Consider the following 21707-nt stretch of genomic DNA (forward strand, 5'->3'; position numbering starts at 1 on the left):
CATGTCTTTGGATAAAAGCCACTTAGGTTCTGCAATGTGCATGCAATTTCTGGGGATAGCCATCAACATTTACCCCAACAACGGGCTATGACCTCCAGGATAAGAAAGTTAGATCTACAAATCCAAGTCCAGACGATTCCATATTTGATGACATGAGGCTTTTCACACCCCTTTCCTGCCACTTTCACTGACCCTATGCTGTGATCACACTGGAATTCCGACATCTTCCTAAGTAACCGTCATTCTGTAAATATCTTTGATGCCTACCTATTGTGGTTGCAGAACTGAAGCAGCCATGGTCCCTCTCTCACTCCAGGCAAGTAAACGGGATTACAAAGCAGAGTAACAAATGCCTGTATTCATGTCTCTGGACCTTTGCCTTTGCAATTCTCTCTGTTCCACCTACTCACTTCATTGTCACCTCTGTGAAGCTGACCCCGGGCCCAAACCAAGGTTTCTTTTACTCGGCTCTGAGGGCGTTCTCTGCAGTCACTTAACCGCATATCAGGTTGGTTGGTTCTCCGTTCTCCTCCCCCACTAGACCGCCACCTCTTAACTCTGGTACGTTTTATTCAGCTCATCTCCAGGCATCAAAAGGAACACAGGGCTGAGCACTCAGTAAATACATAATGAACCAATCAATGCAAGAGTGAACGTGCAACCGAGTCTTGAAGGCTTGCAAAGTGCCTCTTGAAGCTGATTTTGCTTTCCGGGCCGGGGCTGCTGGAACTGCGCGGCAGAGGTCAGGAGTTTCGGGGGTGGCCATCGGAGACCAACGGAAGGAGAACGTGACACGGAGCCCCACCGCACCCGAGCGGCCCACGTCTAGCGAGCATCAAGAGACTGGGCTAACTTCAGCGCAACAACTTAACCTCCCGGAAGCGGCCCCGCCCGCCACTCCCCGCCCCTCCGGGCGATGGGCGTGGCATGAATAATGAAAGCCTGCGGGGGGAGGGGGCCCGACCCGCCCCCTCGGGCGGGAAGGGGGAAGCGCCGAGGCTGCCTGACTGGAATGAGGGTAGCTGCGGCGACTGCGGCGGCGGGAGCGGGGCCGGCCATGGCGGTGTGGACGCGGGCCACCAAAGCGGGGCTGGTGGAGCTGCTCCTCAGGGAGCGCTGGGTCCGGGTGGTGGCCGAGCTCAGCGGGGAAAGCCTAAGCCTCACGGGCGACGCTGCGGCGGCTGAGCCCGAGCCGGCTCTGGGGCCGGCGGCGGCTGCCTTCAACGGCCTCCCGAACGGCGGCGGCGCCGGCGACTCGCTGCCTGGGAGCCCCAGCCGCGGCCTGGGTCCCCCGAGCCCGCCCGCGCCCACGCGGGGCCCAGCGGGCTTTGCGGATAGAGTCCGTTCCCTCCCCCTTCACGTCCTCTGCTTCCCCGCGCCGGTAGCCCGGCTCTCCCTTGGACCCTGCCTACTGGATCTTTGAGTATGGAAAAAACTGATGCTCCTTTCAGGAAAAGTTGGCTTTCAGTCCCTAAGGAAGACTCGGTTGAGATTTAGTGAAAAGCAGCTGCGCTTGAAGCCCCGCCTCTGCAAGATAAGCTGACACTAAGAACTAGAGAGATACTGAAGGAAGGGCTCAAGTCCTGGAGGTATCGCTTTGCCTCCTGAGAAGTGCCGGGTTGGCGCTTTCTTCACTCACATCTGGCTCCCCGGGGCGAGAGAAGGTCTGTTAAAAAAAAGGAAAAAAAGAAAAAAAAATCATCCACACTAATGCCAGTGGTCTGTTTGGGCAAACCACCGAAACTACTAGTTAATTTACGGGAATTTAACCCATCATTGGTTCTCGACAATAACCAAAAGAGATCATAGCACTTCATCGAAGCCAGAAAGCTGAAACAGCAAGTTTGTGTGGCTTATGAGTCTTGTTTAGCGGTGGAGGTTCACGTGTTTGAACATTTACTGCCAACTAGAGTTTTGCCCCTTTTGCAAGGCTGGTGCCAGCTTCCTGCCATTCACAGGCATGCTGCTTCAAGGCTTTAAATGAAGCCTGAAATGTTAAATCTCAAGATATGTTTGAATAGCTGCTATTATTATTTGCTTTAAGTACATACGTGATCTGTAACTTGGATCTTTTGTGATGAATTTATGGAAGGCAAAAGTAAATCTCATTTCCGTGAAGTACTCATGCATGTTGGAGGTAGTAGAGTATTGTCAAGGGGATCTGAAAAGCCAGTTACTCCAGAAATTTGTGAGCGATTGCCTTTCTCTCACTGGTGATTCAGTCATTCAAGAAGGAAGCATTTATTACTGGCTGTGCAGAAGAGGTTATAAAAGATAATGTTCCTCTCTTTGGTCTTAGCTGGGGACATGATGGAAAAATGCAAAACAACTTTAAGTTACTGATTATGTAATGCAGACTATATATAAATGCCAAGGGAATGCAAAGTTAGGAAGTAGTGGAAATCAGGATTAGGGAGGCCTTTTTCGAGGAGGTGACTCTTGAGCCGGTCTCTAAGGAAATAATGGACATAGACAGGCAGAGATGAGTCAGGAGGGTATTCCTGGCAGAGGAAGAGCAGAAGGGAATGGGTGGGGAATAGGGGTAGGCAGAGACTGGTCATGGAATCGAGAGTTCAGAAGTCCAGCTTGGCAAAGTGATTTTCACTTTTTTCCAAGTCTGCTTGTAAATATTTGGAAAAATGTTAGTTTGCATGTGGTCCAAGTATGAAATTCCAGTGTCCCATTTCTAATATCCTATTTATAAATCTTATTTATATCTCACTTATAGGTGGGGCCAGTCACTGCTCAGAAATTAGTGTTAATAGGGGCGCCTGGGTGGCGCAGTCATTAAGCGTCTGCCTTCGGCTCAGGGCGTGATCCCGGCGTTTCGGAATCGAGTCCCACATCAGGCTCCTCCGCTGGGAGCCTGCTTCTTCCTCTCCCACTCCCCTGCTGTGTTCCCTTTCTCGCTGGCTGTCTCTCTGTCACATAAATAAATAAAATCTTTAAAAAAAAAATAAAATAAATTAGTGTTAATAAATGTAGTAAAATTATAGACTGTGGCTTGGGCAGTGGGTGTATAAAAAAAAATTGTAACCTTGTAACCTTAAATGTGCACCTTGAAATTGGTCTAGCTAAGCATTTGGTTATAAATTCTTAGAACCAGAATATTGAAGTAATGCTATTTATGTAGTACTCAGCGGTAATGGCAGACATTTCTCCTCTTCACCATATATTTTTTCTGTAGATATGTTTTGAACCTGGTATTCATACCAATTAAATGAAAGTCATCTAGTAAATTATGCCCAGTATTCATTAGTCTAAAATAGGCCACATGTGCTTTTAGAAGGAGGCTTTACAAACAGCAGCATAATAACATATTTATTGAGTGCCTTTTTACCTAACACAGGTTCTATTTTATTTTCCTATTTTGTGAAAGACAAGCAGTTTTTGTCCTTAAATGTGTGGAGAAGTATGAAATTATACTTTCAAGCCAAAGAGATATAAAAATAAAATTACTTAGGGGCGCCTGGGTGGCACAGCGGTTAAGCATCTGCCTTCGGCTCAGGGCGTGATCCCGGCGTTATGGGATCGAGCCCCACATCGGGCTCCTCTGCTATGAGCCTGCTTCTTCCTCTCCCACCCCCCATGCTTGTGTTCCCTCTCTCACTGGCTATCTCTATCTCTGTCAAATAAATAAATAAAATCTTTAAAAAAATAAAATAAAATTACCTAGCATATGTAAAATCACTGAAAATAGTGATATAACTGTACTAGTCAAACATTATTTAAAATCAAAAGCTAGGGGTGCCTGGGTGGCACAGCGGTTAAGCGTCTGCCTTTGGCTCAGGGTGTGATCCCGGCGTTATGGGATCGAGCCCCACATCAGGCTCCTCTGCTATGAGCCTGCTTCTTCCTCTCCCACTCCCCATGCTTGTGTTCCCTCTCTCGCTGGCTGTCTCTATCTCTGTCGAAGAAATAAATAAAATCTTTAAAAAAAAAAATAAAATCAAAAGCTAGTGTTCCCTCCAGGTAGGCACTTCTAAAAGATAGATTTTATGCTTAGCTCTTAAAGTTTTGGAACTTTATTGTTCCTCCATTAGATGTCTCAAAACTTGAAAAGCTGCTTTAAGTAGCACAGTGATGCTCTTTTGTGTTGTGGACAGGGAATTTAAGGCATGCCCTTGCCACCCCCAGGCAAAGGAAAACGGTAGTTTCTGGTTGCCTGTGGATTAGGGAACTAAGCTAAAGGGTTCCTTTTTATCTCATGGATTTGACAGGATTATTCATTCATAAATCAAACATTTACTCAACTCTACAGTGTGCCAGAGGCACTTGAAGATACCTGACTCCTGCCCTCAGTAAGTTTGGAGTTGAGATAAGAGAGAGAGATGAGAAATAACTATAGCGAAGGGCTAAAAGTGATGTTATGATAGAACTCTGGAGAGGACACAGCACATAGGAAGGAGAGATCTGTAGAAGACCTTAGTGGGGGTCAGAGGTTGAGGCTGCCTGGGAAAAGTTTGATGGAGAAGTTGAAGCTTCCCCTAAGAGAAAGCTGCCACCAGTAAATAACACAAACGAGAGACAGTAGGAAGTTATTTTGCCCAGTGAGGGTAAGTACAAATGAGGACTTTGTGGTCAGACAGACATGGGTCTGTTTCTGGCTAGTGGTTTGTAACCCCTGGGCAAGTTACTCAACCTTGCTAAGCCTTAGTTTCCTCATCTGAAAAACCAGGATGGTAATAATACCTCCCTCAAAGGGTTGTTATTCATTTGACAATTTGTGTGCTGGGCTCTTTCTTAGGGACTGGAAGTACCGCAGTAAACAACAATAACAAAAACCAAAGTGTGAATGAGAAAGGTAGGAGTGGGTCATAAAGGTACGCTGTGAGATCACACAAGCATTCTCAGAATAGCCAGTATACCAAGTTGTTAAAATCCAAGGGGCCACTTTACTTGAAAAGAAATATGTGATAAGAATAAAAATTACTTTAGGTGACCGGTTAAGAATGAGTTTGCATCTCTTGGCTGCAAACACCTTTTTCTAATCTTGTTTTCCTGTCATCTCTTGTATAGGCCAACTTTTTTATTTTTAAATTTGCATTTATTTCCCATCCCTTTGATTTTTCCTCTTCACATTCACCACTCAAAACCTTACCCTTGATTTTAGCCAAAAGGTTGAGAAGCGATTTTACCACTCAGAACCTTAAAACTTGCTTTTCACTGTGTGCTTGTTTTGGCTAGTGACTGTTAGCATTGGTATTCAGAGATATTCAGACTGTGCAGAGATATTCAGACTGTAAGCATAAAGGGGTAACTACTCACCTATCAGGTATTGTATGTTGAATTTGCTCTATCTTGAGTGCTAAAAATAGGGTCTAACTAGGAAGCTTCTAGAATTTATATTTTTAGGGCTGTGAAATTAAATGAACACAAATTATACTGTATATCAAAAAATGTTCCAGAAGAGGTTAGGGAAGACAGTATAAAGTGTTCAGCTTAAGGTTTAATATTTGAGAAAAGATCTTTTTTGGGGGAAGCAATTCTCATTGGAATATTGTTGGAAAATCATCTTTTATTGCCTAAATGTAGTTCCAAAATTTACTAAAAAGAAGATGGTTATCAAATCTACTAAAAAGAAGATGGTTAAGTGGACTGACATGAAATTTAATTTGAAAATTGAAAATAATTTTTGTATCCAGGATGGTTTGAGATTTTGAGTGTTATATATAACTGTGGTTCTTTGTGCATGTTAGGGGACATGTAACATATTGCTGACATTATTAGGCTGCTATAAATTAAAGAAGCTACTCTGATTTCCTACATTGCCACTTTCTTGTTCGTTGGACAAGTGTAGAGTCTCCTAAGGAAAACATTTTACATTTTCTTTGAGACTTTGCATGTGTATTCATTAATTCGTCTCTTGAAGAACATCTAAATTGTTAGGAAGTGTGTGTTTTTGTGTTTGTTTCTTTTTGTTTAACTAGCCTCATCATGTTTCACTTGAATGATTAGACATGTTTATGTGAGAAACTCTTTTTAAGCAGATTACTTCTCATAGAGTCTCCTCATGCTAAAATATGTCCTCCAAATGATTATCAAAATATGAAAAGTTTATTGATTCTAATATAGAGTGGTTATGAAAATACTAAGAACATTTTTAGAAACCAAAACCAGGCTTTAATTTAGATCTTAACTGATAACTCAGTAACTTCAGTATGTTACCTGCTGTGTAATTCTTCCGGGATAAAGGTTATTTTACTTGGTGATCAAATGTGTGTCTTTGTACATAAGGCATGAGGTACAGCCTATGGCTGTGGAAGTGTTCTGCTGTTCTCAGATGATGGATTATTTGAGGATCCAATGCCTGTTCCTGGCTAGATTTACATACTATCCTAACTAACTGGACAACAAATAATGCTGCTTGCCTGCATTTTTCACTAAATAACATAATGGTATAATAGCGCCTTACATTTTTATCAGCATTTTAAAATGATCTATGGATTAAAAAGTTTCTTTTTTTAATTTTAAATAGGCTTCATGCCCAATGTGGAGCCCAGTGTGGGGCTTGAACTCAGAACCCTGAAATCAAGAGTTGGCCGCTTAACTGACTGAGCCACCCAGGCGCTCCTATCTATGCATTTTTATATGCATTTTCTCATTTGACCTTTACCCGGTCCTTGGAGGTGATGGGCTGTTTATCTTTGTTTTACAAATGATTACACTATAGTTCATTAAAGTTAAGTGAGTTACTAAAGGTCTCAGAATTTCTCTTGATTTTTGGAGGAAAAATTTTAATGTTCTTTGGGCAAAAAGAAAAACCTTACCTGGAATTTTAAAGGTTGTAAAGCCTTATCTTCCAGATGAGGAATTAATCACCAGAGAGGTTAAGTGGCGTGTTTGAGGTCAACTAGCTAATTAGTGGTGGAACTTGGGCTAAAACCCAGGTCATGCTTTCTCCCTTGTACTATGCTACCTACAGCCAGTCATTCAGTTCTCTTAAGCCTTCCCTGTGCATCCCCATGTTGCAATGCGTTGTGAGAGATCAGCGTGCAAAATAGGTTGAAGGTGGTCCCTGGCATCGAAGAACTTAGACTGAAATTGGGGAGAGAAAATTGCCACATAGGGAGTAAGTGATCAAATGCGTAGTACTCCCTCTTTGGGAGTTCTCTGAAGGGAATGATCAGTTGTTGGGTGGAAGAGTAGAGTGTGACATCATGGGAAAAGGATAATTAGATCTGAGGCTTGAAGGACAGGTTGCTTCTCTATAGATGGAAGGCCTTCCAGGTTGAGGGGGTAACCTGAACAAAAGCCAAAATGAGCATGACATATGATAGGAAGTGAGGAGAATAGGAATGGACTTGGAAGAAAATAAGGCTGGGTAGATAATTGGAGCCAGGTTATGCAAGGCCTTGAAAGCCAGCCAGAGGAATTTGGACCTTTTTCATTCTGTCAGTCAACATTTATTAAGTACCTACTGCAAACAAGGTGCTGTGGTAGATGGCGGGAATTAAAAATTGGGAGTAATCCTTGCCCTGTAGGCTAGTAAGGAAACAGTTGTGATAGGTTGTGATAGTGCTTTAAAAGAGGTGAGAACATGGTGCCCTGGAAGCAGAGAAAGAAGTGCAAAGGAGTCGGCACGTCAAAGGTAAGAAAGTGACAAGTAGCTGGTGTGTTGAGAGAAGTAAAGCATGGTAAGTAAGGTACAGGAAATGTGTGCCTGAAAGGGCCATGTATGCAGTGCAAGCAGTCGTCTCTTAGTGGGGTTTATATTTACTTTTCAACCTGAAAAAAGAACTTGAGCTTTATTAGTATTTAGTGTATGCATGACACTGGTTTTCTCAGTCTTACAAGATGGGGCCATTACACATTTGATATACGAGGTGATGTCTCGAGGAAAGAGTTGAAGCCTCACAAAGCAAAGGGATGGAGAGTGGTAACCTTACTAATTTGCTATTACCACATTGTGACTTATTGTAGTTTACTTGAGCCTGACTGAGTGGATATACATTATATTATGTGCTTTTAACTAAATTAGTCTTCACAAAACGAGTAAGTGGCTTAAAGATTTGCAGAAAGAAATCATGGATTAAAGGTAATTATAACACTACAAACAATAACAAAGAGTAAAGCTGACATTTCTTCCAGTAGGAGCTCTTTGTCACATTACAAGGTGATCATATCTGTCAAGAAGTCAGCCTAAAAAATGAAATTGCCAAGAACACTATTTGAAATGTGGATTAGCACATAAGAATTATTAATGAACTTGGCCCTAAGATTATCTTGTAGTTTGAGTCATAGGGTAGCTAATGATAGTATAACTTTATCGGGAATATGTTGTTGTCTTAATTTAATCTATATGCCATTCTCTCTTGATTTCTATATTTTATGGATGTTTAATAACATATATGCATTAATGAATTTTCACACATTGAGGGTGTAGACTCACATTTTACCTGGTGGGTGTGTGCTGTCACAAGTTTTAGGCCTGGGGAGCCACCCAGGCTAATTGAAAGTGCTTTAAATGAGGGAGTGATGCCTTAGGAAGTTCAGAAGGGCAGACGAAGTGTAGGAGCTCAAGACATGAGGTAAGGGAAAGCAGTTAGGAGGCTGTTGCAACACCATAATGATAGTGAGACTGGATGGGGCAGTATGAGGCTGAAAAATATTAGGCAGATAGAAACAGCAGGTTTGAGATGCCTGGTTGGCTCAGTCAGTTGAGCGTCTGCCTTCAGCTCAGGTCATGATCCCAGGGTCGCGGAATCAGGCTCCCTGCTCAGGGGACATTGCTTCTCCCTCTGCCTGCCGCTCCCCTTGTTTGTGCTCTCTCTCTCTGTAAAATAAATAAATAAAGTCTTTAAAAAAAAAAAAAAACGAAAGGAAAAGAAACAGCAAGTCTAAATGATTGGTTTGGGGCCTGAGGGAAAGACAAAAGTGGAGGATAACTCCTAGATTTCTGGCCTGGGAAACCAGATAACTATGAAACCAGAAGTAACGGGGGAGGAACTGTGTTGTGAGTGAAGACAAGAAGTTTGGTTTTGGGCATGGAGTTACCTGTGTGACATCTGGGTGCAAAAGTCCAGCAGCTGGTCTGGAGCATGTCTATAGTCAAGAGAAATGTGAGAATGAAGATTTATGAGATGTCAGGGTAGAGGTGGTATTTGATGCTATGAGTGTAGATGTAATCATCGAGAGAGTGCAAATTAAAAAGAAGTGGAACCAGGATGGGACCCTGCAGAACCCCTACATTTGAAACAAGGAGTGCAGGAAGAGGAATCTGGAAAGAAATGGTCTGAGAGGTAGGGAGGGAGTCTAGAGAAAATGGTGCAGTGCAGGTCGGCGAGGCAAGAATTCCAAAAAGGAGGATGTGATCAGCATCTTCAGATGCTACAGAAGCCAGGAAAGTCAAGAACTAAAAAGTCCCTTGCATTTGGTAATTAGAGAAAAGATCATTAGTGTTCTCATAAGAGCAATTTCAGCAGAGTGACAGGATCAAGAGGCAGTGAGAGTAGACCACGATTTTTATTTTTATTTTTTTATTTTTTTTAAAGATTTTATTTTATTTATTTGACAGAGATAGAGACAGCCAGCGAGAGAGGGAACACAAGCAGGGGGAGTGGGAGAGGAAGAAGCAGGCTCATAGCAGAAGAGCCTGATGTGGGGCTGGATCCCATAACGCCAGGATCACGCCCTGAGCCGAAGGCAGACGCTTAACCACTGTGCCACCCAGGCGCCCCAGACCACGATTTTTAAAAGTTTCTCATAAAAAAAAAAGAAGCAATGATGGTAACTAGAGTTAAATGAAGTGTCCAGGGAAGGTTTTACGTTTGTAGTTGGTTGTTTTTTATTTTGTTTTAAATGGGGAAGAATTGGGACATATTTGTAAGGCAAGGAGAAAAGGCCAACAGACAGGGGAAGAGGTTGAAGAGATAGAAGGGGTGGGGAACTGATGCAATGTGTTTTTGAGCCAGGAAGTGACATGATGGGAACAGAATTTTGGGTTGGCAGCAGTGGATGCACTGGATACAATGCAGAGAGGAAAGACGAAAGGTAGGAAAAACTACAGCTGTTGTAATGAAAGCAGCCCAAAGCAGAGGTGATGACCGTTGAAGGGGGTGGTGGTGGTAGAACTGGGAATAGAAAGAAAGGCGCAATTCAAAGAGCATTTGAAGCAGATTTTTGCCAGGGGTCAGCAGAATCCACTGGGGACCTTTTTCTTCCTAGATGGCCTCCTTCTGACTGCCTGTGCACCCAAAGATTTGACACTTGTAGAAAATCTCTGGCAGTGGGCCTCTGTTGCGAGCATAGGCATTTGATCCCTCAAAAACATTGGGTGGAAAATTGAGAGCCACTGTTTTAAAGGAAGAACTGACAGGCTATGGGGGCAGATTGGATGTAATCAATTAGCCCTGAGATTTTTTTTCTTCTCTTTTCTTTTTCTTCTTCTTTTCTCTTCTTTTTTTCCCAAGATTTTGTTTATTTATTTGACAAAGAGAGAGCACAAGCGGGGGGAGCAGCAGGCAGAGGGAGAAGCAGGCCCCCCTCTAAACAGAGAGCCCAGGAGGGAGCTCGATCCCAGGACTCTGGAATCATGACCTGAGCCAAAGGCAGCCACTTAACTGACTGAGCCACCCAGGCACCCTGGCCCTGAGATGTCTATTTAGGGATAATAGGAAAAAATGGAATACTTGGGAAGGTATTAAGCTTACACCATTCAGCTTTGTTTTAAAGCACTTGGGTGATACAACTCTGCTGGCTCTGGGGACTGAGAAGAAAAATTTTAGTTTATAAACATTACTCTACATCTAGTCACACAGCATAAGAGCATATTCTTCCTTTAAAGGGGTTTTTCCCTAGATTACAGAAAGGAGCTTTTGGCTTTGGAGAAACGACCGTATGTTCTGGTGTGTTTAATATTTTGTGTCTGGAGAAATACAGTCGATTTAGTTATTTTTATTATTTTTTTATTTAGTTATTTTATGTGAGTGCCAATGTAAGGAAAATATGCTGATTCCTTCACACAATTTTATGTTTGATTTCAGTTTAAAAAACACAACTCATGAAATAATTTTGTATATGAACACAAAGTGCCAGTGATTACAGTGTCAGTAGATCTGCCTTTTGAAAAGAATAAAAGAGTTATAGAACTCAAACTTAGTTTGTTTCTGTGACGTGGCTCCCAACACATTACTAGAATTCTTTGACATATAACCAGTTAAGAATAATATGTCATGTATATAAAATGTTATACTTCACACTTGGAAAATGGGAAGCTTTGATTTTGAAAGAGACACAGGAAAATCATAGACTTATTAGTAAAATGAGTTGATCAATAAAACTGTTTTTTTTAAAAGATGTTATTTATTTGAGAAAAAGAGAGAGAGAGAGCATAAGCGGTAGGAGGGGCAGAGGGAGAGGGAGGAACAGACTCCCCACTGAGCAGGGAGCTGGACAGGAGGCTTGATCCCAGGACCCTCGGATCATGACCCGAGCCGAAGTCAGATGCTTAACCAACTGAGCCACTGTACAATTTTTTTTAGTAAGAATTATTTTGGTTGCAGAAACCCAAACCAAACTAAGCAGAAGTGGAATGTATTGCCTCATATAGTTCGTAAGACTGGGGGTGGATCTAGGTTTAGGTCCAGAGAGATCCAAAGGCTCAAATTATCTTGGCTGCAACATCTCCTGCTGTGGAGTCTAATTCTGTGTAGTCAGCTAAAATGGCGCTGGCAGTTCTAGGAATATATTGCCATAACTTAATAACCCCTGTTAAAAAAGAAACATTTTTCTTCTAGCACCCACATATCAGTTTCTCGGAAGGACTCTGATTAGCTCTGCTTTGTCCAGTCTTCAGACTATCACTATTTCAAGAAGATGGAGACCGTGACTAGGCCTGGGTCACATGCCCATCCCTGGTATATCAAGATTGGCAGGCTCACTGAACTGTGAAATGCGGAATGGGGTGGTTGCTAAGCAAACTTGCCTCCACTATTACAATGCAGACATTGAAGCTATTGATTTATTATTATTTAAAAAGTAAAAAAAAATTAATTTAAAAAATTAAAAAGAACAATTTTTAATGTGCATCCCTAATGTGGGGTTCAAACTCATAACCTCCGAGATCCAGAGTCACATGCTCTACCAACTGAGCCAGTCAGGTGCCCCAAAATATCTTATAGCTAAATTGTAAATTAAAAAAAAAATTGAGGGGCGCCTGGGTGGCTCAGTCATTAAGCGTCTGCCTTCGGCTCAGGGCGTGATTCCGGCGTTCTGGGATTGAGCCCCACATCGGGCTCCTCTGCTGGGAGCCTGCTTCTTCCTCTCCCACTCCCTCTGCTTGTGTTCCCTCTCTCGCCGGCTGTCTCTCTCTCTCTCAAATAAATAAATAAAATCTTAAAAAAAAATGGAAACAGAGAAATAATAATGATGTTATTGAGAGCTTACTCTGCTGAGCTCTGTATGTGCATTATCACACTTCATTCTTTTAACAGCACTGTGAGGCAGGCATAATGAGTGTGAAGAAATTGAGGCCTGGAGAGATGAAGTAATTTGTCGGTGGTCACAGCACTAGGGTGGTAGAGGCAAGGTAGTTATTCAGATTTATCAGCCGCCACACCTCTTGGTATTTATCATAAGAGACTGCTTCTCTGATGAATCTGTTTAGGTTAAGAAGCTAGCAAATCTAAAGACCAACAGGATTTATTGTTATGATTGGCTTATTGTGCAGGAAATTGTGTTCCTGGATTCTGGGTTGTTGCATCTGTCTGGAGATTATTGTTAATGTCTCCTCTCCTTTGTCTAGGATTTTTCATGCTGGGCACAAATAGCTGTACGTGATTAATCAGCTCATATTGAATACCCACACCCTGGTAGGCACTCTGGGAGAGATGGAAAGAAAATAGGAGCCCCAGAGGCCCTACTTTTTTTTAAAGTAAACTCTGTGGCCAGGGGGGCTCAAACTCATGACCTCTGATCACGAGTCTCGTGCTCTAGTGACTCAGCCAGGCACGCACCCGGCACAGGCCCTACTTTTAAGAAGTACCCAGAATGGGTTTATACATGTTGATAAACTGCACATAAATTAACCTACATTGTTTCATACATTACCAGTGGTTGACAAATGCTGAAAGAACTTGGAATAAGGAAGCAACTGATGTTAGGAAAGTGTTTTCCATCAGGTGAGAGACGGGTGGGGCAGGGAGTGAGAGGGGAGGTAGAGAAGATAGACATAAATATTCTCTGTGAGGGCTGTGGCATGTCCAAAGGTAGGAATGAGCAAGTGATGTTCAAACTCCAGCGAACACACTTCATGAAATAGCTGGTTTCCAAGACTCTGAAGCACTGACCTTTTAATAATTTTAATGTATTATTAGTAAAAATAATAAACTGATGTCTTCGGTACTCTTGTAACAGTTTTATTCGTTGTCTGCTAACTGCTTTGTAATCCAAAAATCAGTTTTCTTTTGTAATCATTCTGGCCAAACTTTTTCTGCTAGCTCTTCCATTTTTAGTATATTACTACGTTACTTTACTTTTGAAAAACATCAATTTTAGCAAAGTAGCATTCTCCAAACTGTATCCACCTTTACAAATAAATGTTTGCCCAAATGAAACACAATGTTTCACTGAACGCTAAATGTCTTGCATTTACTTCCTTATTCTGCTGTAATTGTTGGCCAGTAAATGTATTTAAATTGTTAGCTGTTTTCATTGCAATACGGGCTGTCTACATTTTAAGAAACCACTAGTAATCTATACTACATTTCAGAGTACTAAGGATAAATATTTGGCATTAGTCTTTAAAAAGATTTTTTTTTTTTTTTAAAGTAAGCCCTACACCAGTGTAGGGCTCTGAACTCATGACCCCAAAATCGAGAGTCTCACGTTCTACCGACTGAGCCAGCCAGGTGCCCCTCTTCAAAGATTATTAATTACATTCTAGGATAGAACTGAATTTGTTTTTCAATGAACATAAAGTAAAAGTAATTGAAAAAATTAAGCTGTCTCTGGGCAGATATAAATTCTACAAAAAAAGACTAAAGTGATTTCTGAAAATCACTGTTTGCAGATGTTTTTATATGGCTCTGCTTTATCCTCTTACAGTGTTACTGAGTTGATTTTTGTACTTGGGGTTTTTTTTTGTTTTTGTTTTAAAGATTTTATTTATTTATTTGACAGAAAGAGAGAGAGAGCTTAAGCAGAGGGAGCAGCAGAGGAAGAGGGAGAAACAGGCTCTCTGCTGAGCAGCAAGCCCCATGTGGGACTCCATCCCAGGACCCTGGGATCATGACCTGAGCCAAAGGCAGACATAACCTACTGAGCCACCCAGGCGCCCGATTTTTGTACTTGTTAATTTCATTTCAGGATACAGAATAATGACAGTACTCACAAGATTAGTATATGGCATTGATACTGGAAAATAAAGAAATAAAATAATTTTAAATACTGCCACGCTAGTTTTTAGCAGCCAGGTCTGGCAGATTTGTAAATATATTCATATAAATTTGTATGTATATTTTCATTTATGTATTTTGACAAGAAAAATGTTTTTCTTGCATGTTTTTTCCTCTGCTGCTCTCTAGGGAGATTGTGGTTGGGAGAAAGATCTGCTCTTAACTCCTCTACCACCACCATTTCCTCCCACTCTTTTCTTTTTATTTCTCAAATTTCCTTCTATTTCTTTTGTGCTCAGATCTCAGAAGAAGTCTTTGGGATCCTTAAGACATCTCCAGTCCTTGGGGTGTTGTAGTTACAGAAACTCTCTGAATCTTCTGGTACCAAAAATACTTTGGTTCCAAACCTAAGCATGAGATGACAAGATACTTGGGAGAAAAATAAAGCAGTGTTTCTGATGCCATCAGCTCTCTATGTGACCTTGGAAAAAATAATTTCAGCATTACAAGCCTTACATTTCTTATCTATTAAAAACAGGATGCCTTCTAGTTCTCATATTTTATCACTCTAAATATAACATAGAAAATGAAGAGTTGTAGTTAAACTGACTATATACAAATACATGGACTGTCAGAGAATTGAAATATAATCAAATTATTTTTAACACTAAAAATATTCTAAATATAACTTAATCTCTGTTTGATCATTTAGCTGGAACCTCAGGATTTGTAATACCTTATTGTCAACTTTATTGTTGCGATGGAGATACACAAAAGTGCCAGATAAGAGATTTTATGTGGTAGATGTGCAGATAAATCAACTCTCGCTCTTCCATCTTTCATTATAACTAGTAACTAGTCTTCTTTAGACCAACATAGGCAGCATTTTTAAAGCTGTCTTCTTCAAGCACAAAAGAATCACTTAGGGAAGAAGGAATATTGAGTGATCTAGATTGCAATTAATTTTGCCACTGATTATTGTGTAACTTGAGGTTTCTTTATTGGTTTTTTTTTTTTAACATTTTATCTATTTATCTGAGAGAGAAAGAGGAAAAGAATATGAGAGGGATGAGGAGCAGAGAGAGAAGCGGACTCCCTGGTGATCAGGGACCCTGACCCGGGGCTCTATTCGCGGACCCCTGGATCATGACCCCAGCTGAAGGCAGATACTCAACTGACTGAGCCACCCAGGTGCTCCACTTTATTATTCTTTTTTTTTAATGATTTTATTTATTTATTTGAGAGAGAGTGAGAGAGCAGGAGCAGAGGGAGAAGCAGACTCCCCGCTGAGCAGGGAGCCCCGATACGGGACTCGATCCCAGGACCCCGAGATCGTGACCCAAGCCGAAGGCAGATGCCCAACCAGCTGAGCCACCCAGGCGCCCTCCACTTTATTATTCTTTAGTGAATGAGTGCAAGACTCTTTTAATGAATGTTGCAAAGAAAGCCAAACTCTAGGACTTAGATGCCAAATGATTCCTTTCTCTCTGCCCTTTTTAGTGTGAAAAAATCAGGAGAAGGGGGCCACCTGGGTGGCTCAGGCGGTTAAGCATCTGCTTTCGGCTCAGGTCATGATCCCAGGGTCCTGGGATCAAGTCCCACGTGGGGCTCCCAGGTCAGCGGGAAGCCTGCTTCTCCCTCTCCCTCTGCCCTTCCCCCTGCTTGTGCTCTCTCTCTGTGTCACATAAATGAATGAATAAAACCTTTAAAAAAAAATCAGGAGAAGGGGGAGAATTATTTGCATGAATATTATATTTGTGTTGGCCGTTGTTAAGTAAATTTACTCTCAATGATTTAGATGTTTGGAATATTTTGACAAGGTAAGGAATCAACTTCTTTTGCAAAAAGTTTAGTGTATTCTCTATTAGCATTAGAACACTGGCATGAAATTATTTTTATGCCAGGCATTCTGCTCCTGTAGATTGCATTACTGGCACGCAGCAAAACACCAGTCGCATCACTGGTAGTATGTGTGTTTGCTAAATGAAGGAAGGTTGGAGTATTCAGAGGATCAAATCTCGAGTATAAAAAGGTTATTTAAGGGGCGCCTGGGTGGCACAGCGGTTAAGCGTCTGCCTTCGGCTCAGGGCGTGATCCCGGCGTTATGGGATCGAAGCCCCACATCAGGCTCTTCCGCTATGAGCCTGCTTCTTCCTCTCCCACTCCCCCTGCTTGTGTTCCCTCTCTCGCTGGCTGTCTCTATCTCTGTCAAATAAATAAATAAAATCTTNAAAAAAAAAGGTTATTTAAAACTCAGGTGACCTAGTGGTGCCTGGGTGCCCATTTGGTTAAGTGACTGACCCTTGGTTTCAGCTCAGGTCATGATCTCATGGGTCTTAGGATGGAGTCCTAAGTCCTGCTTTGCACTCAGTGGCGAGTCTGCTTGAAGATTCTCTCCCTCTGACCTTCCCCCACTCTCCTGCATTGTGTGCACTCTATCTCTCAAATAAATAAATCTTTAAAAGTAAGTAAATAGGGCTCCTGGGTGGCTTAGTTGGTTAATTGTCTGCCTTCAGCTCAGATCATGATCCCGGGATCCTGGGATCGAGTCCCACATGCAGCTCCCTGCTCAGTGGGGAATCTGCTTCTCCCTCTGCCCCTCCCCCCTGCTCGTGCTCATGCTCTCTCTCTCTGTCACAAAAATAAAATCTTAAATAAATTAAAAAATAATAAAAATAAGTAAATAAATAAAATACAGGTAGCCTAAAAGTGCTACTTCAGTGCAGTTTATTTTTTAGGTCCTTGGAATTAAATACATGAAAAATAATGAATTTGTTATATACCAAATTCAGGATACAGTTGCTACTAGGGCACAAGGAGGATGAATGGAGTCAAAGAGAGGTTCATGAAGGCCTTTTGTTAGGAAATAAAGCTGAACAAATGTAACAGAATGTGAAGATTGATAAAGTTGAGTTATATAAGAGTTCATTATATTGTACTCTTATTTTTTAGTGTATTTTAAATATTTCACAGTTTTTAAAATTCAGATGAAATTAAAAAGCTGTCTAATTTTTCTTCGTGCTGGATTACTTAACTGTCACTTGGATTAATTCTGACTCCTTAACATTTTTGAAATTGAAGTATAATTAACACAGAATAATATGTTCTTAGGTGTTTAAATCAGTGAGTTGTGACAATTGTATATACCTGTGTAACAACTACATGAGCTATTGAACATTTCCATCATCCCAGAAGGTTCCCTCATTGCCCTTTCCAGTCAGTTTCTCTCCCCATTCCCAGTCCAGGTAACTACTTTCTGATTTCTTTCACCGTAAATCAGTTTTGTTCTTGAAATTTATATAGGAGTGGAGCCATATAGTTGGTACTGTCTTGCATAAGTCTTTCACTTATCATTGTGCTTTTGAGATTCATGGTTTTTACCTGTATCAGTAGTTTTGTTTTGTGAACTCTAAGCCCATTGTGGGGCTTCAGCTTTCCACCCCAAGAAGATCAAGAGTCATGTGCTCTACCAACTGAGCTAGCCAGGCGCCCCAGTAGTTCATTGTTATTCTAATGTCGATTAGTATTTCATTGTATAAGTATTCCATAATTTTCTTTTTTTTTTTAAGATTTTATTTATTTATTTGACACAGAGAGACTGCGAGAGAGGGAACACATGCAAGGGGAGTGTGACGAGGGAGAAGCAGGCTTCCCGCCGAGCAGGGAGCCTGATGCGGGGCTCGATCCTAGGACCCTGGGATCATGACCTGAGGCAGATGCTGAATGGCTGAGCCACCCAGGCACCCCTAATTTTCTTTTTCTTTTTTTTTTTTTAAGTTTTTCACTTATTTACATAATGTCTACACCCAACATAGGGCTCGAACTCATGACCCTGAGATCAAGAGGCACATGTTCTTCCAACTGAGCCAGCCAGGCGCCCCTATAATTTTCTTATTATAATTTGGATTGGTTTTGATTTCTGGATATTATGAATAAGACTGCCATGAGCATTCTTGTTCAATTTTCGTGTGTGTGAGTGAATGTGAATATATGTTTTCATTTCTCTCAGGTATGTACTTAAGTGTAGAATTTCTGATTCATAGGTAGATGCATGTTCAACTTTATAAGAAACTGTGCAACAATCCCCTAGAGTAAATGTCCTTCTTACACTCCTAACCCCAACGTATGAGAGTTTGAATTTCCTCATGTCCTTGCTGACATTAAGTGTTACTCATCTTGGGGCGCCTGGGTGGCACAGCAGTTAAGCGTCTGCCTTTGGCTCAGGGCGTGATCTCAGCGTTATGGGATCGAGCCCCACATCAGGCTCCTGTGCTATGAGCCTGCTTCTTCCTCTCCCACTCCCCCTGCTTGTGTTCCCTCTCTCGCTGGCTGTCTCTATCTCTGTCGAATAAATAAATAAAATCTTTAAAAAAAAAAAAGTGTTACTCATCTTATTATTTTAGCCCTTGTAGTAGGTGTGAAATGGTATTTTGTTGTGGTTTTTAATTTCCATTTCCCTGGGAATAAAGAAAAAGTACCTTTCCATGTGTTTATTGGCCATTCATATATTTTTAAAAATGTCTCTTCAAGTCTTTTACCTATTTTTTTGCTGGTTTGTTTATCTTTTTATTGTTGTAGAACTCTGTATATTCTAGATACAAGTTTGTTGTCAGATGTGTGTATTGTGAATATTTTTTTAGTGTTGTGAATATTTTTTCAATCTATAGCTTGTCACTTCATTTCCTTAATGGTGAATTTAGCTGAGCTGAAATTTTTTCTTCATGGTTAGTGTTGTGTGTTCCAAGAAATCTTTGCCTACTTCAAGGTCACGAAGATATTGGTTTTTTCTATAAGCTTTATGGTGATATTTCAAGTTTAGACCTATAATCCATCTTTTTAAAAAAATGTTTTTTATTTATTGTAGAGAGAGAGAGTGTGTGTGTGCACCAGCAGGGGGAGGGGAGAGGGAGAGAGAGAGGGGAGCAGACTCCCCACTGCACAGGGAGCCTGAGATCATGACCCAAGCTGAAACCAAGAGCCCCACACTTAACTGAGCCACCCAGGTGCTCCATGATCCATCTTAAAGCAATATTTTTGTATTGACTATGTTTCTTTGCTATTACTTTGTCCTTACCTGACTGATAAGTTTCTTCTACCCTAAAGATCATCATTATTTCTTTGTGGGGTAATGGCAGAAGACTGCTTGTGTAGCTTTTACCAGACACTTCCCTAAACCCTGCCAACTATTCATTTATATGTGTTCCTTTTTCAGTGGTATGTCACTGAAATATTAGACAAATGGAGTCAACTCTCTCTGTTTTATTATAATTACTCCCCATCACACTTTCAGGGCCACCAAGGGTCTGGTTTTGGAGCAGAATATTCAGGAAAGCTATAGGAAAACACATCCTGGGCTAGAAGTTGCCACCTAGAATAATGAAGTATTACATGTGAAAACATGATTATTTAAAGGATTTTGATGCCTTCTTCTTCTTCTTCTTCTTTTTTTTAAGATTTCATTTATTTATTTGACAGAGCATAAGCAAGGGGAGCAGCAGAGGGAGAGGGAGAAACAGCCTCTCTGCTGAGCAGCAAGCCCCTTGCGAGACTCGATCCTAGGACCCTGGAATCATGACCTGAGCTGAAGGCAGCTGCTTAACCCATTGAGCCACCCAGGCGTCCCTTGATGCCTTCTTCTAAACATCTTGTACAGCATTAGCATTGTAATGGTATTAGTGCCACAGAGCTAGAAGAACTAGTCATTAACACTAGTAAATGGGAGAGAATGCCCTGAACCAAAGTTGCAGTCTTGTAACTTGTATGACTCCCTCAAATGCAGGTCTGTAGTTAAAATAACAAGGTAACTTATTTTTGCCATGTTGATATGCTGAATGGGGGTGGGGAGGATGTGGCAAAATAGAAAGGATTAAGGAGGCATGGACATAAAATCCTTTCATTCTGATTGGTAAGGTATTCATTTTATCCATTTAGAGAAACCTAGTATTATTTATGAAAGGAATGTATTTTTAAGTTGGAGTTGGGGACTATTGGCAAATCATTGGGTATTAATCAGTTTAGAAACAAAGTGCAGCTGAAAGGAATGTTAACCCTGTTAGATTGTGTTAGATCTTAAAATCTAACCCTGTTAGAATGTTAACCCTGTTAGATTGTGTTTATTGTCAACAGCAATACATCTTCCCCAACCCCCAAAAAAACTCCCCTGGAAACTATTCTCACATTTTCAGAAAAAAGTTTGAATAGTTATTTTAGATTTCTTATTTGGAAGATAATAATCTTGAGTTTGGTTGAAAGATTTTCTTTCTTTTTTTTTTAAGTTTTATTTTTCACATTTAAATTCTTAATGCACTTGGAATTTATTTTTGTATAAATTGTTTTCATGGTTTTTTTTCTTATCTTTGGTTTAAATATTTTCTGTGAGCAAGGAACTCTTTATATAGATTTATTAGAGCACGTGTGTGGAGGGTGGGGAGGGGCAGGGGAAGAGGGAGAGAGAAACTCAAGCAAACTTCGTGCTGAGCATGGAGCCCACACAGGGCTTGACCTCCCCACCCTGAGATCACAATCTGATCCAAAACCAAGAGTCAGACGTTTAACGACTGTGCGACCCAGGTGCCCCAACCAACTCTAAATTATTCTTGTGAGATTGATCAGTTTTGCTACTTGTTTTCCTAGAATCTTTCATCTCAGTCAGTTTTATTTGTCCTCCCTTGTTCTGGGTGGAGAATGAATTGCCACAATCTGCTACATTTACTCTGAGAAGGAAGGTGAATTTTAATATTTGCTTGGGCAAAGTGTAATTAGAGAGGTAAAGCTGCCACTACAAAATAACAACAGATTGTGAAGATTTAAAGCATTTTTGAAATACCCACTATTGTGGACTGTTTCCTTATCCTTTCCGCTAGTGAGAATGGTAGAATGAGAAATCTTGATCCCAGTAGAATTCTGCTTCTTGCATGTTTTTTAACGGCAGTTCACGCATGCCTTTTCCCTGACATTGTCCCTGCAGCATCTCCTCAGCAGTGGGAGTCCGCTGTGCAGCCGTCTTGAACCAGTACAGGCGCAGCCTGGGAGCTATAATCAAGGCAAGAGCTAGAGAATCGGTGGCTTATTGTGGTCCAGGAAGGTGGTGAGAACAGGCCAGGGTTGCCTCTCTTCCAGGGCAAGAGAAAGTGCTGTTGAGCAGAATAGATCCAAGTGAATCATGCTGATGATCGTGTTCTGTTGTAGAAAAGCATTGGCTTTGGAGCCACGCAGGTCTAGTATTCTACGTGATGTCAGGAAAATAACTTTAAGCCTCAGTTTCTTTCTCAAATGATTGTGAAGGTCTTATAAAGTTTTTTTTTTTATGTTAACTACCTAGCACATAACAGGTGTTCAAAAAATGTTAATCTCACTTCTTTCTATACTTCA

The 21707-nt window shown here is 41.2% G+C and overlaps 1 protein-coding gene across 1 annotated transcript in view; it reads left to right on the forward strand.

Moving 5' to 3' along the window:
* The first annotated feature begins 919 nt into the window (after window positions 1–919).
* The window catches only part of SNTB2 (syntrophin beta 2), a 103718-nt gene continuing 82930 nt past the window's right edge, over window positions 920–21707 (forward strand). The window contains exon 1 of the mRNA XM_034639036.1: window positions 920–1381. Within this exon, the coding sequence (XP_034494927.1) occupies window positions 935–1381 (447 nt within the window). The 5' untranslated portion in view covers window positions 920–934. The remainder of the gene's footprint in view (window positions 1382–21707) is intronic.

The sequence above is a fragment of the Ailuropoda melanoleuca genome, chromosome 12 (genome assembly GCF_002007445.2).
Source record: "Ailuropoda melanoleuca isolate Jingjing chromosome 12, ASM200744v2, whole genome shotgun sequence".
Classification (NCBI taxonomy): domain Eukaryota; kingdom Metazoa; phylum Chordata; class Mammalia; order Carnivora; family Ursidae; genus Ailuropoda; species Ailuropoda melanoleuca.